The 18,947-nt window shown below is 48.3% G+C and overlaps 1 protein-coding gene across 1 annotated transcript in view; it reads right to left on the bottom strand.

The window, feature by feature from the left end:
* LOC139052286 (glutathione hydrolase proenzyme-like) overlaps positions 1-17,491 on the bottom strand; it is a 31,022-nt gene extending 13,531 nt beyond the window's left edge. The window contains exon 1 of the mRNA XM_070529369.1: positions 17,360-17,491. Coding sequence (XP_070385470.1) covers positions 17,360-17,453 — 94 coding nt within the window. The 5' untranslated portion in view covers positions 17,454-17,491. The remainder of the gene's footprint in view (positions 1-17,359) is intronic.
* Positions 17,492-18,947: the final 1,456 nt, after the last annotated feature.

Here is an 18,947-nt window from a genome sequence, read left to right as displayed (position 1 = left end):
CAGTTACAATAATGTTGGAGCCCCGTATAAAACGTAACGAACATTCCCCAGGTTGATTCAGTACATGCCAAACTAAGTGCACCTCAACGGCCGAGCTGTTTTTCGCTAATTCCATCAAAACGCGCTGTGCGGTAAGCGTGGCCTAAATGTAACCAACTGAGTTACAAAAATGTTGGGGCCTCGTATAAAACGTAACCAACATTCCCCAGCATGATTCAGTACATGCCAAACTAAGTGCACCTCAACGGCCGAGCTTTATTTCGCTAACTGCATAACAACGCGCTGTGCGGTCAGTGTGCCCTAAAAGTAAACAAATGAGTTACAATAATGTTGGGGCCCCGTATAAAACGTAACGAACATTCCCCAGCATGATTCAGTACATGCCAAACTAAGTGCACTACAATGGCCGAGCTGTTTTTCGCTAACTGCATCAAAACGCGCTGTGCGGTCAGCGTGCCCTAAAAGTAACCAAATGAGTTACAATAATGCTGGGGACCCGTATAAAACGTAACGAAAAATCCCCAGCATGATTCAGTACATACCAAACTATGTGCACCACAACGGCCGAGCTGTTTTTCGCTAACTGCGTCACAACGCGCTGTGCGGTCAGCGTGCCCTAAAAGTAACCAAATGAGTTACAATATTGTTAGGACCCCATTTAATGCGAAAGCAACATGTCCCAGCATGGGGCGGATTCAGTACAAGCCAAAGTCAGTGCACCACAACGGTGGAGCTGTTCTTCGCTAACTGCGTCACAACGCGCTGTGCGGTCAGCGTGCCCAGAAGTAACCAAATGAGTTACAATAATGTTGGTACCCCGTATAAAACGTAACGGACATGCCCCAGTATGATTCAGTACATGCCAAACTAAGTGCACCACAACGGCCGAGCTGTTTTTCGCTAACGGCGGCAGAACGCGCTGTGCGGTCAGCATGCTCCAAAAGTAACCAAATGAGTTACAATAATGTTGGTACCCCGTATAAAACGTAACGGACATGCCCCAGTATGATTCAGTACATGCCAAACTAAGTGCACCACAACGGCCGAGCTGTTTTTCGCTAACGGCGGCAGAACGCGCTGTGCGGTCAGCATGCCCCAAAAGTAACCAAATGAGTTACAATATTGTTAGGACCCCATTTAATGCGAAAGCAACATGTCCCAGCATGGGGCGGATTCAGTACAAGCCAAAGTCAGTGCACCACAACGGTGGAGCTGTTCTTCGCTAACTGCGTCACAACGCGCTGTGCGGTCAGCGTGCCCAGAAGTAACCAAATGAGTTACAATAATGTTGGTACCCCGTATAAAACGTAACGGACATGCCCCAGTATGATTCAGTACATGCCAAACTAAGTGCACCACAACGGCCGAGCTGTTTTTCGCTAACGGCGGCAGAACGCGCTGTGCGGTCAGCATGCTCCAAAAGTAACCAAATGAGTTACAATAATGTTCGCGCCCCGTATAAAACGTAACGAACATTCCCCAGCATGATTCAGTACATGCCAAACTAAGTGCACTACAATGGCCGAGCTGTTTTTCGCTAACTGCATCAAAACGCGCTGTGCGGCCAGCGTGCCCTAAAAGTAACCAAATGAGTTACAATAATGTTGGGGCCCCGTATAAAACGTAATGATCATTCCCCAGCATGATACAGTACATGCCAAACTAAGTGCACCACAACGGCCGAGCTGTTTTTCGCTAACTGCATAAAAACGCGCTGTGCGGTCAGCGTGCCTTAAAGTAGCCAAATGAGTTACAATAATGTTGGGGCCTCGTATAAAACGTAACTAACATGCCCCAGCATGATTCAGTACATGCCAAACTAAGTGCACCTCAACGGCCGAGCTCTTTTTCGCTAACTGCGTAACAACGCACTGTGCGGTCAGCATGCCCTAAAAGTAGCCAAATGAGTTGCAATAATGTTGGGGCCCCGTATAAAACGTAAGGAACATTCCCCAGCAGGATTCAGTACGTGCCAAACAAAGTGCACCACAACGGCCGAGCTGTTTTTCGCTAACTGCATCAAAACGCGCTGCGTGGTCAGCGTGCCCTAAAAGTAACCAAATGAGTTACAATAATGTTCGCGCCCCGTATAAAACGTAACGAACATTCCCCAGGATGATTCAGTACATGCCAAACTAAGTGCACCTCAACGGCCGAGCTGTTTTTCGCTAATTCCATCAAAACGCGCTGTGCGGTAAGCGTGGCCTAAATGTAACCAACTGAGTTACAAAAATGTTGGGGCCTCGTATAAAACATAACTAACATGCCCCAGCATGATTCAGTACATGCCAAACTAAGTGCACCTCAACGGCCGAGCTTTATTTCGCTAACTGCATAACAACGCGCTGTGCTGTCAGCGTGAACTAAAAGTAACCAAATGAGTTACAATAATGTTGGGGCCCCGTATAAAACGTAACGAACATTCCCCAGCATGATTCAGTACGTGCCAAACTAAGTGCACCACAACGGCCGAGCTGTTTTTCGCTAACTGCATCAAAACGCGCTGTGCGGTCAGCGTGCCCTAAAAGTAACCAACTGAGTTACAATAATGTTGGGGCCCCGTATAAAACGTAACGAACATTCCCCAGCATGATTCAGTACGTGCCAAACAAAGTGCACCAAACGGCCGAGCTGTTTTTCGCTAACTGCATCAAAACGCGCTGTGCGGTCAGTGTGCCCTAAAAGTAAACAAATGAGTTACAATAATGTTCGGGCCCCGTATAAAACGTAACGAACGTTCCCCAGCATGATTCAGTACATGCCAAACTAAGTGCACCACAATGGCCGAGCTGTTTTTCGCTAACTGCATCAAAACGCGCTGTGCGGCCAGCGTGAACTAAAAGTAACCAAATGAGTTATAATAATGTTGGGGCCCCGTATAAAACGTAACGAACATTACATTACGAACGTACATGTTTGGCATGATACAGTACATGCCAAACTAAGTGCACCACAACGGCCGAGCTGTTTTTCGCTAACTGCATCAAAACGCGCTGTGTGGTCAGGGTGCCCTAAAGGTAACCAAATGAGTTACAATAATGTTGGGGCCCCGTATAAAACGTAACGAACATTCCCCAGCATGATTCAGTACATGCCAAACTAAGTGCACCACAACGGCCGAGCTGTTTTTCGCTAACTGCATCAAAACGCGCTGCGTGGTCAGCGTGCCCTAAAAGTAACCAAATCAGTTACAATAATGTTGGAGCCCCGTATAAAACGTAACGAACATTCCCCAGGATGATTCAGTACATGCCAAACTAAGTGCACCTCAACGGCCGAGCTGTTTTTCGCTAATTCCATCAAAACGCGCTGTGCGGTAAGCGTGGCCTAAATGTAACCAACTGAGTTACAAAAATGTTGGGGCCTCGTATAAAACATAACTAACATGCCCCAGCATGATTCAGTACATGCCAAACTAAGTGCACCTCAACGGCCGAGCTTTTTTTCGCTAACTGCATAACTACGCGCTGTGCTGTCAGCGTGCCCTAAAAGTAGCCAAATGAGTTACAATAACGTTGGGGCCCCGTATAAAACGTAACGAACATTCCTCAGCATGATTCAGTACATGCCAAACTAAGTGCACCACAACGGCCGAGCTGTTTTTCGCTAACTGCATCAAAACGCGCTGTGCGGTCAGCGTGCCCTAAATGTAACCAAATGAGTTACAATAATGTTGGGGCCCCGTATAAAACGTAACGAACATTCCCCAGCAGGATTCAGTACGTGCCAAACTAAGTGCACCACAACGGCCGAGCTGTTTTTCGCTAACTGCATCAAAACGCGCTGTGCGGTCAGCGTGCCCTAAAAGTAACCAAATGAGTTACAATAATGTTGGGGCCCCGTATAAAACGTAACGAACATTCCCCAGCATGATTCAGTACGTGCCAAACTAAGTGCACCACAACGGCCGAGCTGTTTTTGGCTAACTGCATCAAAACGCGCTGTGCGGTCAGTGTGCCCTAAAAGTAAACAAATGAGTTACAATAATGTTGGGGCCCCGTATAAAACGTAACGAACATTCCCCAGCATGATTCAGTACATGCCAAACTAAGTGCACTACAATGGCCGAGCTGTTTTTCGCTAACTGCATCAAAACGCGCTGTGCGGCCAGCGTGCCTTAAAAGTAACCAAATGAGTTACAATAATGTTGGGGCCCCGTATAAAACGTAATGATCATTCCCCAGCATGATACAGTACATGCCAAAATAAGTGCACCACAACGGCCGAGCTGTTTTTCGCTAACTGCATAAAAACGCGCTGTGCGGTCAGCGTGCCCTAAAAGTAACCAAATGAGTTACAATAATGCTGGGGACCCGTATAAAACGTAACGAAAAATCCCCAGCATGATTCAGTACATGCCAAACTATGTGCACCACAACGGCCGAGCTGTTTTTCGCTAACTGCGTCACAACGCGCTGTGCGGTCAGCGTGCCCTAAAAGTAACCAAATGAGTTACAATATTGTTAGGACCCCATTTAATGCGAAAGCAACATGTCCCAGCATGGGGCGGATTCAGTACAAGCCAAAGTCAGTGCACCACAACGGTGGAGCTGTTCTTCGCTAACTGCGTCACAACGCGCTGTGCGGTCAGCGTGCCCAGAAGTAACCAAATGAGTTACAATAATGTTGGTACCCCTTATAAAACGTAACGGACATGCCCCAGTATGATTCAGTACATGCCAAACTAAGTGCACCACAACGGCCGAGCTGTTTTTCGCTAACGGCGGCAGAACGCGCTGTGCGGTCAGCATGCTCCAAAAGTAACCAAATGAGTTACAATAATGTTGGGGCCCCGTATAAAACGTAATGATCATTCCCCAGCATGATACAGTACATGCCAAACTAAGTGCACCACAACGGCCGAGCTGTTTTTCGCTAACTGCATAAAAACGCGCTGTGCGGTCAGCGTGCCTTAAAGTAGCCAAATGAGTTACAATAATGTTGGGGCCTCGTATAAAACGTAACTAACATGCCCCAGCATGATTCAGTACATGCCAAACTAAGTGCACCTCAACGGCCGAGCTCTTTTCCGCTAACTGCGTAACAACGCACTGTGCGGTCAGCATGCCCTAAAAGTAGCCAAATGAGTTACAATAATGTTGGGGTCCCGTATAAAACGTACCGAACCTGCCCCAGTATGATTCAGTACATGCCAAACTAAGTGCACCACAACGGCCGAGCTGTTTTTCGCTAACTGCGTCACAACGCGCTGTGCGGTCACCGTGCCCTAAAGGTAAACAAATGAGTTACAATAATGTTGGGGCCCCGTATAAAACGTAACGAACATGCCCCAGCATGACTCAGTACATGCCAAACTAAGTGCACCACAACGGCCTAGCTGTTTTTCTCTAACTGCATCAAAACGCGCTGTGCGGTCAGCGTGCCTTAAAAGTAACCAAATGAGTTACAATAATGTTGGGGCCCCGTATAAAACGTAACGAACATTCCCCAGCATGATTCAGTACATGCCAAACTAAGTGCACCACAACGGCCGAGCTGTTTTTCGCTAACTGCCTAAAACGCGCTGTGCGGTCAGCGTGCCCTAAAAGTAACCAAATGAGTTACAATAATGCTGGGGCCCCGTATAAAACGCAACGAAAAATCCCCAGCATGATTCAGTACATGCCAAACTATGTGCACCACAACGGCCGAGCAGTTTTTCGCTAACTGCGTCACAACGCGCTGTGCGGTCAGCGTGCCCTAAAAGTAACCAAATGAGTTACAATATTGTTAGGACCCCATTTAATGCGAAGGCAACATGTCCCAGCATGGGGCGGATTCAGTACAAGCCAAACTCAGTGCACCACAACGGCGAAGCTGTTCTTCGCTAACTGCGTCACAACGCGCTGTGCGGTCAGCGTGCCCAAAAGTAACCAAATGAGTTACAGTGATGTTGGTACCCCGTATAAAACGTAACGAACATTCCCCAGCATGATTCAGTACATGCCAAACTAAGTGCACCACAACGGCCGAGCTGTTTTTCGCTAACTGCATCAAAACGCGCTGTGCGGTCAGCGTGCCCTAAAAGTAACCAAATGAGTTACAATAATGTTGGGGCCCCGTATAAAACGTAACGAACATTCCCCAGCATGATTCAGTACGTGCCAAACTAAGTGCACCACAACGGCCGAGCTGTTTTTCGCTAACTGCATCAAAACGCGCTGTGCGGTCAGTGTGCCCTAAAAGTAAATAAATGAGTTACAATAATGTTGGGGCCCCGTATAAAACGTAACGAACATTCCCCAGCATGATTCAGTACATGCCAAACTAAGTGCACAGCAATGGCCGAGCTGTTTTTCGCTAACTGCATCAAAATGCGCTGTGCGGCCAGCGTGCCCTAAAAGTAACCAAATGAGTTACAATAATGTTGGGGCCCCGTATAAAACGTAACGAACATTCCCCAGCATGATACAGTACATGCCAAACTAAGTGCACCACAACGGCCGAGCTGTTTTTCGCTAACTGCATAAAAACGCGCTGTGCGGTCAGTGTGCCCTAAAAGTAACCAAATGAGTTACAATAATGCTGGGGTCCCGTATAAAACGTAACGAAAAATCCCCAGCATGATTCAGTACATGCCAAACTATGTGCACCACAACGGCCGAGCTGTTTTTCGCTAACTGCGTCACAACGCGCTGTGCGGTCAGCGTGCCCTAAATGTAACCAAATGAGTTACAATATTGTTAGGACCCCATTAAATGCGAAAGCAACATGTCCCAGCATGGGGCGGATTCAGTACAAGCCAAAGTCAGTGCACCACAACGGCGGAGCTGTTCTTCGCTAACTGCGTCACAACGCGCTGTGCGGTCAGCGTGCCCAGAAGTAACCAAATGAGTTACAATAATGTTGGTACCCCGTATAAAACGTAACGGACATGCCCCAGTATGATTCAGTACATGCCAAACTAAGTGCACCACAACGGCCGAGCTGTTTTTCGCTAACGGCGGCACAACGCGCTGTGCGGTCAGCATGCCCCAAAAGTAACCAAATGAGTTACAATAATGGTCGCGCCCCGTATAAAACGTAACGGACATGCCCCTGTATGATTCAGTACATGCCAAACTTAGTGCTCCACAACGGCCAAGCTGTTTTTCGCTAACTGGGTCACAACGCGCTGTGCGGTCAGCGTGCCCTAAAAGTAACCAAATGAGTTACAATATTGTTGGGACCCCGTATAAAGCGTAAGAAACCTGTCCCAGCATTGGGCGGATTCAGTACAAGCCAAACTCAGTGCACCACAACGGCCGAGCTGTTTTTCGCCAACTGCGTCACAACGCGCTGTGCGGTCAGCATGCCTTAAAGTAGCGAAATGAGTTACAATAATGTTGGCGCCTCGTATAAAACGTAACTAACATGCCCCAGCATGATTCAGTACATTCCAAACTAAGTGCACCACAACGGCCGAGCTGTTTTTTGCTAACTGCGTCACAATGCGCTGTGCGGTCAGCGTGCCCTAAAGGTAACCAAATGAGTTACAATAATGTTGGGGCCCCGTATAAAACGTAACGAACATTCCTCAGCATGACTCAGTACATGCCAAACTAAGTGCACCACAACGGCCGAGCTGTTTTTCGCTAACTGCATCCAAACGCGCTGTGCGGTCAGCGTGCCCTAAAAGTAACCAAATGAGTTACAATAATGTTGGGGCCCCGTATAAAACGTAACGAACATTCCCCAGCATGATTCAGTATATGCCAAACTAAGTGCACCACAACGGCCGAGCTGTTTTTCGCTAACTGCGTCACAACGCGCTGTGCGGTCAGCGTGCCCTAAATGTAACCAAATGAGTTACAATATTGTTAGGACCCCATTTAATGCGAAAGCAACATGTCCCAGCATGGGGCGGATTCAGTACAAGCCACAGTCAGTGCACCACAACGGCGGAGCTGTTCTTCACTAACTGCGTCACAACGCGCTGTGCGGTCAGCGTGCCCAGAAGTAACCAAATGAGTTACAATAATGTTGGTGCCCCGTATAAAACGTAACTGACATGCTCCAGAATGATTCAGTACATGCCAAACTAAGTGCAGCACAACGGCCGAGCTGCTGTTAGCTAACTGCGTCACAACGCGCTGTGCGGTCAGCGTGCCCAGAAGTAACCAAATGAGTTACAATAATGTTGGTGCCCCGTATAAAACGTAAGGAACATGCCCCAGGAAGATTCAGTACATGCCAAACTAAGTGCACCAACACGGCCGAGCTTTTTTTCGCTAACTGCGTCACAGCGCGCTGTGCGGTCAGCATGCCCCAAAAGTAACCAAATGAGTTACAATAATGGTCGCGCCCCGTATAAAACGTAACGGACATGCCCCTGTATGATTCAGTACATGCCAAACTTAGTGCTCCACAACGGCCAAGCTGTTTTTCGCTAACTGCGTCACAACGCGGTGTGCGGTCAGCGTGCCCTAAAAGTAACCAAATGAGTTACAATATTGTTGGGACCCCGTATAAAGCGTAAGAAACCTGTCCCAGCATTGGGCGGATACAGTACAAGCCAAACTCAGTGCACCACAACGGCCGAGCTGTTTTTCGCCAACTACGTCACAACGCGCTGTGCGGTCAGCGTGCCTTAAAGTAGCGAAATGAGTTACAATAATGTTGGCGCCTCGTATAAAACGTAACTAACATGCCCCAGCATGATTCAGTACATGCCAAACTAAGTGCACCACAACGGCCGAGCTGTTTTTTGCTAACTGCGTCACAATGCGCTGTGCGGTCAGCGTGCCCTAAAGGTAACCAAATGAGTTACAATAATGTTGGGGCCCCGTATAAAACGTAACGAACATTCCTCAGCATGACTCAGTACATGCCAAACTAAGTGCACCACAACGGCAGAGCTGTTTTTCGCTAACTGCATCCAAACGCGCTGTGCGGTCAGCGTGCCCTAAAAGTAACCAAATGAGTTACAATAATGTTGGGGCCCCGTATAAAACGTAACGAACATTCCCCAGCATGATTCAGTATATGCCAAACTAAGTGCACCACAACGGCCGAGCTGTTTTTCGCTAACTGCGTCACAACGCGCTGTGCGGTCAGCGTGCCCTAAATTTAACCAAATGAGTTACAATATTGTTAGGACCCCATTTAATGCGAAAGCAACATGTCCCAGCATGGGGCGGATTCAGTACAAGCCACAGTCAGTGCACCACAACGGCGGAGCTGTTCTTCACTAACTGCGTCACAACGCGCTGTGCGGTCAGCGTGCCCAGAAGTAACCAAATGAGTTACAATAATGTTGGTACCCCGTATAAAACGTAACGGACATGCCCCAGTATGATTCAGTACATGCCAAACTAAGTGCACCACAACGGCCGAGCTGTTTTTCGCTAACGGCGGCACAACGCGCTGTGCGGTCAGCATGCCCCAAAAGTAACCCAATGAGTTACAATAATGTTCGCGCCCCGTATAAAACGTAACGGACATGCCCCTGTAGGATTCAGTACATGCCAAACTTAGTGCTCCACAACGGCCGAGCTGTGTTTCGCTAACTGCGTCACAACGCGCTGTGCGGTCAGCGTGCCCTAAAGTAACACAATTAGTTACAATAATGTTGGGTCCCCGTGTAAAACGTAACGAACATTCCCCAGCATGATTCAGTACATACCAAACTAAGTGCAACACAATGGCCGAGCTGTTTTTCGCTAACTGCCTTAAAACGCGCTGTGCGGTCAGCGTGCCCTAAAAGTAACCAAATGAGTTACAATAATGTTGGGGCCCCGTATAAAACGTAAGGAACATGTCCCAGCATGGGGCGGATTCCGTACAAGCCTAACTCAGTGCACCACAACGGCCGAGTTGTTCTTCGCTAACTGCGTCACAACGCGCTGTGCGGTCAGCGTGCCCAGAAGTAACCAAATGAGTTACAATAATGTTGGTGCCCCGTATAAAACGTAACTAACATGCTCCAGAATGATTCAGTACATGCCAAACTAAGTGCAGCACAACGGCCGAGCTGTTGTTAGCTAACTGCGTCACAACGCGCTGTGCGGTCAGCGTGCCCAGAAGTAACCAAATGAGTTACAATAATGTGGGTGCCCCGTATAAAACGTAAGGAACATTCCCCAGCATGATTCAGTACATGCCAAACTAAGTGCACAGCAATGGCCGAGCTGTTTTTCGCTAACTGCATCAAAATGCGCTGTGCGGCCAGCGTGCCCTAAAAGTAACCAAATGAGTTACAATAATGTTGGGGCCCCGTATAAAACGTAACGAACATTCCCCAGCATGATACAGTACATGCCAAACTAAGTGCACCACAACGGCCGAGCTGTTTTTCGCTAACTGCATAAAAACGCGCTGTGCGGTCAGTGTGCCCTAAAAGTAACCAAATGAGTTACAATAATGCTGGGGTCCCGTATAAAACGTAACGAAAAATCCCCAGCATGATTCAGTACATGCCAAACTATGTGCACCACAACGGCCGAGCTGTTTTTCGCTAACTGCGTCACAACGCGCTGTGCGGTCAGCGTGCCCTAAATGTAACCAAATGAGTTACAATATTGTTAGGACCCCATTAAATGCGAAAGCAACATGTCCCAGCATGGGGCGGATTCAGTACAAGCCAAAGTCAGTGCACCACAACGGCGGAGCTGTTCTTCGCTAACTGCGTCACAACGCGCTGTGCGGTCAGCGTGCCCAGAAGTAATCAAATGAGTTACAATAATGTTGGTACCCCGTATAAAACGTAACGGACATGCCCCAGTATGATTCAGTACATGCCAAACTAAGTGCACCACAACGGCCGAGCTGTTTTTCGCTAACTGCGTCACAACGCGGTGTGCGGTCAGCGTGCCCTAAAAGTAACCAAATGAGTTACAATAATGGTCGCGCCCCGTATAAAACGTAACGGACATGCCCCTGTATGATTCAGTACATGCCAAACTTAGTGTTCCACAACGGCCAAGCTGTTTTTCGCTAACTGGGTCACAACGCGCTGTGCGGTCAGCGTGCCCTAAAAGTAACCAAATGAGTTACAATATTGTTGGGACCCCGTATAAAGCGTAAGAAACCTGTCCCAGCATTGGGCGGATTCAGTACAAGCCAAACTCAGTGCACCACAACGGCCGAGCTGTTTTTCGCCAACTGCGTCACAACGCGCTGTGCGGTCAGCATGCCTTAAAGTAGCGAAATGAGTTACAATAATGTTGGCGCCTCGTATAAAACGTAACTAACATGCCCCAGCATGATTCTGTACATGCCAAACTAAGTGCACCACAACGGCCGAGCTGTTTTTTGCTAACTGCGTCACAATGCGCTGTGCGGTCAGCGTGCCCTAAAGGTAACCAAATGAGTTACAATAATGTTGGGGCCCCGTATAAAACGTAACGAACATTCCTCAGCATGACTCAGTACATGCCAAACTAAGTGCACCGCAACGGCCGAGCTGTTTTTCGCTAACTGCATCCAAACGCGCTGTGCGGTCAGCGTGCCCTAAAAGTAACCAAATGAGTTACAATAATGTTGGGGCCCCGTATAAAACGTAACGAACATTCCCCAGCATGATTCAGTATATGCCAAACTAAGTGCACCACAACGGCCGAGCTGTTTTTCGCTAACTGCGTCACAACGCGCTGTGCGGTCAGCGTGCCCTAAATGTAACCAAATGAGTTACAATATTGTTAGGACCCCATTTAATGCGAAAGCAACATGTCCCAGCATGGGGCGGATTCAGTACAAGCCACAGTCAGTGCACCACAACGGCGGAGCTGTTCTTCACTAACTGCGTCACAACGCGCTGTGCGGTCAGCGTGCCCAGAAGTAACCAAATGAGTTACAATAATGTTGGTGCCCCGTATAAAACGTAACTGACATGCTCCAGAATGATTCAGTACATGCCAAACTAAGTGCAGCACAACGGCCGAGCTGTTGTTAGCTAACTGCGTCACAACGCGCTGTGCGGTCAGCGTGCCCAGAAGTAACCAAATGAGTTACAATAATGTTGGTGCCCCGTATAAAACGTAAGGAACATGCCCCAGGAAGATTCAGTACATGCCAAACTAAGTGCACCAACACGGCCGAGCTTTTTTTCGCTAACTGCGTCACAGCGCGCTGTGCGGTCAGCATGCCCCAAAAGTAACCAAATGAGTTACAATAATGGTCGCGCCCCGTATAAAACGTAACGGACATGCCCCTGTATGATTCAGTACATGCCAAACTTAGTGCTCCACAACGGCCAAGCTGTTTTTCGCTAACTGCGTCACAACGCGGTGTGCGGTCAGCGTGCCCTAAAAGTAACCAAATGAGTTACAATATTGTTGGGACCCCGTATAAAGCGTAAGAAACCTGTCCCAGCATTGGGCGGATTCAGTACAAGCCAAACTCAGTGCACCACAACGGCCGAGCTGTTTTTCGCCAACTACGTCACAACGCGCTGTGCGGTCAGCGTGCCTTAAAGTAGCGAAATGAGTTACAATAATGTTGGCGCCTCGTATAAAACGTAACTAACATGCCCCAGCATGATTCAGTACATGCCAAACTAAGTGCACCACAACGGCCGAGCTGTTTTTTGCTAACTGCGTCACAATGCGCTGTGCGGTCAGCGTGCCCTAAAGGTAACCAAATGAGTTACAATAATGTTGGGGCCCCGTATAAAACGTAACGAACATTCCTCAGCATGACTCAGTACATGCCAAACTAAGTGCACCACAACGGCAGAGCTGTTTTTCGCTAACTGCATCCAAACGCGCTGTGCGGTCAGCGTGCCCTAAAAGTAACCAAATGAGTTACAATAATGTTGGGGCCCCGTATAAAACGTAACGAACATTCCCCAGCATGATTCAGTATATGCCAAACTAAGTGCACCACAACGGCCGAGCTGTTTTTCGCTAACTGCGTCACAACGCGCTGTGCGGTCAGCGTGCCCTAAATGTAACCAAATGAGTTACAATATTGTTAGGACCCCATTTAATGCGAAAGCAACATGTCCCAGCATGGGGCGGATTCAGTACAAGCCACAGTCAGTGCACCACAACGGCGGAGCTGTTCTTCACTAACTGCGTCACAACGCGCTGTGCGGTCAGCGTGCCCAGAAGTAACCAAATGAGTTACAATAATGTTGGTACCCCGTATAAAACGTAACGGACATGCCCCAGTATGATTCAGTACATGCCAAACTAAGTGCACCACAACGGCCGAGCTGTTTTTCGCTAACGGCGGCACAACGCGCTGTGCGGTCAGCATGCCCCAAAAGTAACCCAATGAGTTACAATAATGTTCGCGCCCCGTATAAAACGTAACGGACATGCCCCTGTAGGATTCAGTACATGCCAAACTTAGTGCTCCACAACGGCCGAGCTGTGTTTCGCTAACTGCGTCACAACGCGCTGTGCGGTCAGCGTGCCCTAAAGTAACACAATTAGTTACAATAATGTTGGGTCCCCGTGTAAAACGTAACGAACATTCCCCAGCATGATTCAGTACATACCAAACTAAGTGCAACACAATGGCCGAGCTGTTTTTCGCTAACTGCCTTAAAACGCGCTGTGCGGTCAGCGTGCCCTAAAAGTAACCAAATGAGTTACAATAATGTTGGGGCCCCGTATAAAACGTAAGGAACATGTCCCAGCATGGGGCGGATTCCGTACAAGCCTAACTCAGTGCACCACAACGGCCGAGTTGTTCTTCGCTAACTGCGTCACAACGCGCTGTGCGGTCAGCGTGCCCAGAAGTAACCAAATGAGTTACAATAATGTTGGTGCCCCGTATAAAACGTAACTAACATGCTCCAGAATGATTCAGTACATGCCAAACTAAGTGCAGCACAACGGCCGAGCTGTTGTTAGCTAACTGCGTCACAACGCGCTGTGCGGTCAGCGTGCCCAGAAGTAACCAAATGAGTTACAATAATGTTGGTGCCCCGTATAAAACGTAAGGAACATGCCCCAGCAAGATTCAGTACATGCCAAACTAAGTGCACCAACACGGCCGAGCTTTTTTTCGCTAACTGCGTCACAGCGCGCTGTGCGGTCAGCATGCCCCAAAAGTAACCAAATGAGTTACAATAATGGTCGCGCCCCGTATAAAACGTAACGGACATGCCCCTGTATGATTCAGTACATGCCAAACTTAGTGCTCCACAACGGCCAAGCTGTTTTTCGCTAACTGCGTCACAACGCGCTGTGCGGTCAGCGTGCCCTAAAAGTAACCAAATGAGTTACAATATTGTTGGGACCCCGTATAAAGCGTAAGAAACCTGTCCCAGTATTGGGCGGATTCAGTACAAGCCAAACTCAGTGCACCACAACGGCCGAGCTGTTTTTCGCCAACTGCGTCACAACGCGCTGTGCGGTCAGCGTGCCTTAAAGTAGCGAAATGAGTTACAATAATGTTGGGGCCCCGTATAAAACGTAACGAACATTCCTCAGCATGACCCAGTACATGCCAAACTAAGTGCACCACAACGGCCGAGCTGTTTTTCGCTAACTGCATCCAAACGCGCTGTGCGGTCAGCGTGCCCTAAAAGTAACCAAATGAGTTACAATAATGTTGGGGCCCCGTATAAAACGTAACGAACATTCCCCAGCATGATTCAGTATATGCCAAACTAAGTGCACCACAACGGCCGAGCTGTTTTTCGCTAACTGCGTCACAACGCGCTGTGCGGTCAGCGTGCCCTAAATGTAACCAAATGAGTTACAATATTGTTAGGACCCCATTTAATGCGAAAGCAACATGTCCCAGCATGGGGCGGATTCAGTACAAGCCACAGTCAGTGCACCACAACGGCGGAGCTGTTCTTCACTAACTGCGTCACAACGCGCTGTGCGGTCAGCGTGCCCAGAAGTAACCAAATGAGTTACAATAATGTTGGTACCCCGTATAAAACGTAACGGACATGCCCCAGTATGATTCAGTACATGCCAAACTAAGTGCACCACAACGGCCGAGCTGTTTTTCGCTAACGGCGGCACAACGCGCTGTGCGGTCAGCATGCCCCAAAAGTAACCCAATGAGTTACAATAATGTTCGCGCCCCGTATAAAACGTAACGGACATGCCCCTGTAGGATTCAGTACATGCCAAACTTAGTGCTCCACAACGGCCGAGCTGTGTTTCGCTAACTGCGTCACAACGCGCTGTGCGGTCAGCGTGCCCTAAAAGTAACCAAATGAGTTACAATATTGTTAGGACCCCATTTAATGCGAAAGCAACATGTCCCAGCATGGGGCGGATTTAGTACAAGCCAAAGTCAGTGCACCACAATGGTGGAGCTGTTCTTCGCTAACTGCGTCACAATGCGCTGTGCGGTCAGCGTGCCCAGAAGTAACCAAATGAGTTACAATAATGTTGGTACCCCGTATAAGACGTAACGAACATGCCCCAGCAACATTCAGTACATGCCAAACTAAGTGCAGCACAACGGCCGAGCTGTTAGCTAACTGCGTCACAACGCGCTGTGCGGTCAGCGTGCCCAGAAGTAACCAAATGAGTTACAATAATGTTGGTGCCCCGTATAAAACGTAAGGAACATGCCCCAGCAAGATTCAGTACATGCCAAACTAAGTGCACCAACACGGCCGAGCTTTTTTTCGCTAACTGCGTCACAGCGCGCTGTGCGGTCAGCGTGCCCTAAAAGTAATGAATTGAGTTCCAATTATGTTGGTGCCCCGTATAGAACGCAACGAAAATGCCCCAGCATCATTCAGTACATGCCAAACTATGTGCACCACAACGGCCGAGCTGTTTTTAGCTAACTGCGTCGCAACGGGCTGTGCGGTCAGCGTGCCCTAAAAGTAACCAAATGAGTTACAATATTGTTGGGACCCCGTATAAAGCGTAAGGAACATGTCCCAGCATGGGGCGGATTCAGTACAAGCCTAACTCAGTGCACCACAACGGCCGAGCTCTTCTTCGCTAACTGCTTCACAACGCGCTGTGCGGTCAGCGTGCCCAGAAGTAACCAAATGAGTTGCAATAATGTTGGTGCCCCGTATAAAACGTAACTAACATGCTCCAGAATGATTCAGTACATGCCAAACTAAGTGCACCAACACGGCCGAGCTCTTTTTCGCTAACTGCGTCACAACGCGCTGTGCGGTCAGCGTGCCCTAAAAGTAATGAATTGAGTTCGAATTATGTTGGTGCCCCGTATAAAACGTAACGAACATAACCCAGCATGATTCAGTACATAGCAAACAATGCGCACCACAACGGGCTGTGCGGTCAGCGTGCCCTAAAAGTAACGAAACGAGTTACAGTAATGCTGGGGCCTCATAGAAAACGGGACGAACATACCCCAGCGTGATTCAGTACACGCCTACCTAACTCTTTCGCTAGCTGCGTCACAACGCTCGGTGACGTACCCTAAGCTGAAATTGCTTGAAATGCAGCACAGACTGTCAAACGAAACTTCTCACCTTGACGGGGTCCGATAGCGCTGAGTGCCGTGTCAAAGTGTACAAGGAACGCAAGAATACGCCGAGAGCCTAGAACTACATCAAATATAAACAGGATGCCGGGCGGCCGAAGAGCCGAACGCTGACATGCGCAGCTCGCCTCGCTTGCTTCGGTGGGGTGTCTGGCGCATACAGCGCATACAGTATACAGTAAACAAAGACGTTGCGACTCACTTTAGCAAACGCTAAATAGGATGAACGCGAAAACATGCGCGATCGCAAGAGATTCACTAAATTTCTTGCCCTTGTCACGCTTGTCATTCGAATGATGTTGTTTCTGGCTATTTGTTTTCTACCAAAGGTTGAAGCTTCGAGTATCGAAAAATATGGGGTTTTACGAGCTAAAACCACATTCTGATTATGAGGCACGCCGCAGTGAAGGAGTCCGGAAATTTACAACACCTGGGGTTCTTTAACGTGCACCTAAATCTAAGTACACGGGTGTTTTCGCATTTGGCCCCCATCGAAGTGCGGCCGCCATGGCCGGGATTCGATCCCGCGACCTCGTGCTCAGCAGCCCAACACCATAGCCACTGAGCAACCACGGCGGGTTCTTCGAGTATCAAAGGTCATAGTTTCGAGCGCTCTAATTAACTCCAATGTAACTGTGTCTTAAAACCAAATGTGGAGGGTGCGATTCCCGCGAAATGTGGGTTGCACATCAATGGTAACACAGTGACTGACGCCGTATATACTCCGACGCACGCTCAGGGAGATTTACATTGACCCCGGCTCAGTCAGGCTCACTCATGCAAAGACTCGCAATGACTTAAAAACTTAAGGGATTGACGGTCTCGGATTCGAGTATGAATATCGCTCGCGATTGAGTCCGGTGACCTACCGTACAGAGCTCTCATTGGGCAGCTTCCTTCGCCATCGATACGCTACGGGAAGCGCAGAGTCTGTAGGCTCAGCGCACGCCTGTCACAGCACGACGGGCTCAAGGAACGCTCGGAACGTGCTTACCGATGGCCGCGGCAGTGGCGAGCGGGTCATCGGTGCTGGCTCCGCCGCCCAGCGACAGCACGGGCGACCGACGCGACGTGTACGGCCCCGCCATATGCACTGCGTCTAGCGAGACCCCGTTTGCGCGTCGTGGATGGCTCCTGCCCCGTTCCGAACAACACTTGGAATGAACACGGACCCCGGCTCCTGTTTTTCTGCTCGCGTCGATAAAGGATGCGATAAGCTCCGAGAAAGACGCAAGAAAAAAAGAACATACGAGAGGCAGAGTAAGAGAAAGCACAGGCTTGATAACGGCCACATTCCTTTGAGTTCATTTTCTTTGGGAATTATTTTTATTGCGCAATGGCAGCAACAGACGTGTGCTCGTGGACAATAAAAAAAGAAGGGAAAAAAATCATAAAACAAAAAAGACGTATGCTCGTCGCGTTACTTCTTAATCGGGAGTGCTGTGAAATAAAAAAACGAGACGTGTGTCAAGTGCAGGGAAACGTAAGGACTGCGGAATTTAGTCAGCTTTCGAGGACAGTCTTGCGCGTATTTATGTCGCCTGCCTTTCTCGTTAAGTGTGGAGCTCAGTATACAGTTACACGAAAAGCCTGTTGACAAATATTAAGAGTGCATTACGTCGCCAAAGCTTTGCCGTCGCTGCGGCTGGAACCTCCGCGTATTGAGTGGCAACACTCGAGCGTGGTGGCTTCCCCCAGTGGGGCGGAAGGTGAGCTGTTTCTAGACAAAAGATTAAACTGAAATCGTTCATATTTATGTCGAATAGCTAAACACACGAATCGACGACGGCTAGTGTCGCAGTTGTTTAAGATCATTAGGTGCGAGGGAAGGGTAATGGATAAGTGAAAAGCAAACTGGCGCCTCCTAAAGTTAGACCACCTTTCACTCTAACAAAAATACTTGACCCATGGCCAACAATAGAGCTACAGAAAAGAGCATTCGTGGCTTTTAAAATCTTTTCAGCGAAAACAAATATACGATGTTCTTAGTAAACGTATTGTCCTTGACCTCGTTGTTACATATGTGTGTATGTGTATGTATGTGTAACTCATGTGTGTATGTAACTCGTATGTAACTCGTGTATGTAACTCGTATGTGTGTAACTCATGTCTGGCATTACTATATGTTATGTGCCTTGTTGTGCACATATGAGCTTAACTTATGCGCGTGTCTTCAATCTCTTTTGTACACTTTCACTTGTTCACGGAACCATGTCTACTAGTTTGCTTTTTACTTTCTTGTGTGGATACAACTTTGCAAATGTTCGTGTTATTTGACTGTCACCAGTGAACATCCCTCTTTGCGCTTTTTTGTGCGAAAATAAGCAGCCGTCGTGAATAATGGTGCGGAACGCTCCTTACATAATAAAAGAAACTTATGAATTGTATGAATTATTTCATGCGGGATTCTTGATAGTGTGGCTTGGAGTATTGTTTCTTTATCCGCAAGCTGTGTCGGCGTGCAACTAAACATTGAAATTTTCCATGATCTTTCACAACTAAAAAAATGGGGTGAGAGAGCACGCAGGCATGCCAATTAGTTCTTACGCGGCTTTCTGCATAAGGTATAGGCACAATCTAGC

The sequence above is a fragment of the Dermacentor albipictus genome, unplaced genomic scaffold, assembly GCF_038994185.2.
Source record: "Dermacentor albipictus isolate Rhodes 1998 colony unplaced genomic scaffold, USDA_Dalb.pri_finalv2 scaffold_21, whole genome shotgun sequence".
NCBI classification, from domain to species: Eukaryota; Metazoa; Arthropoda; class Arachnida; order Ixodida; family Ixodidae; genus Dermacentor; species Dermacentor albipictus.
The sequence above is the reverse complement of the archived record's forward strand: the minus strand, read 5'-3'. Positions and strand labels throughout refer to the sequence as shown.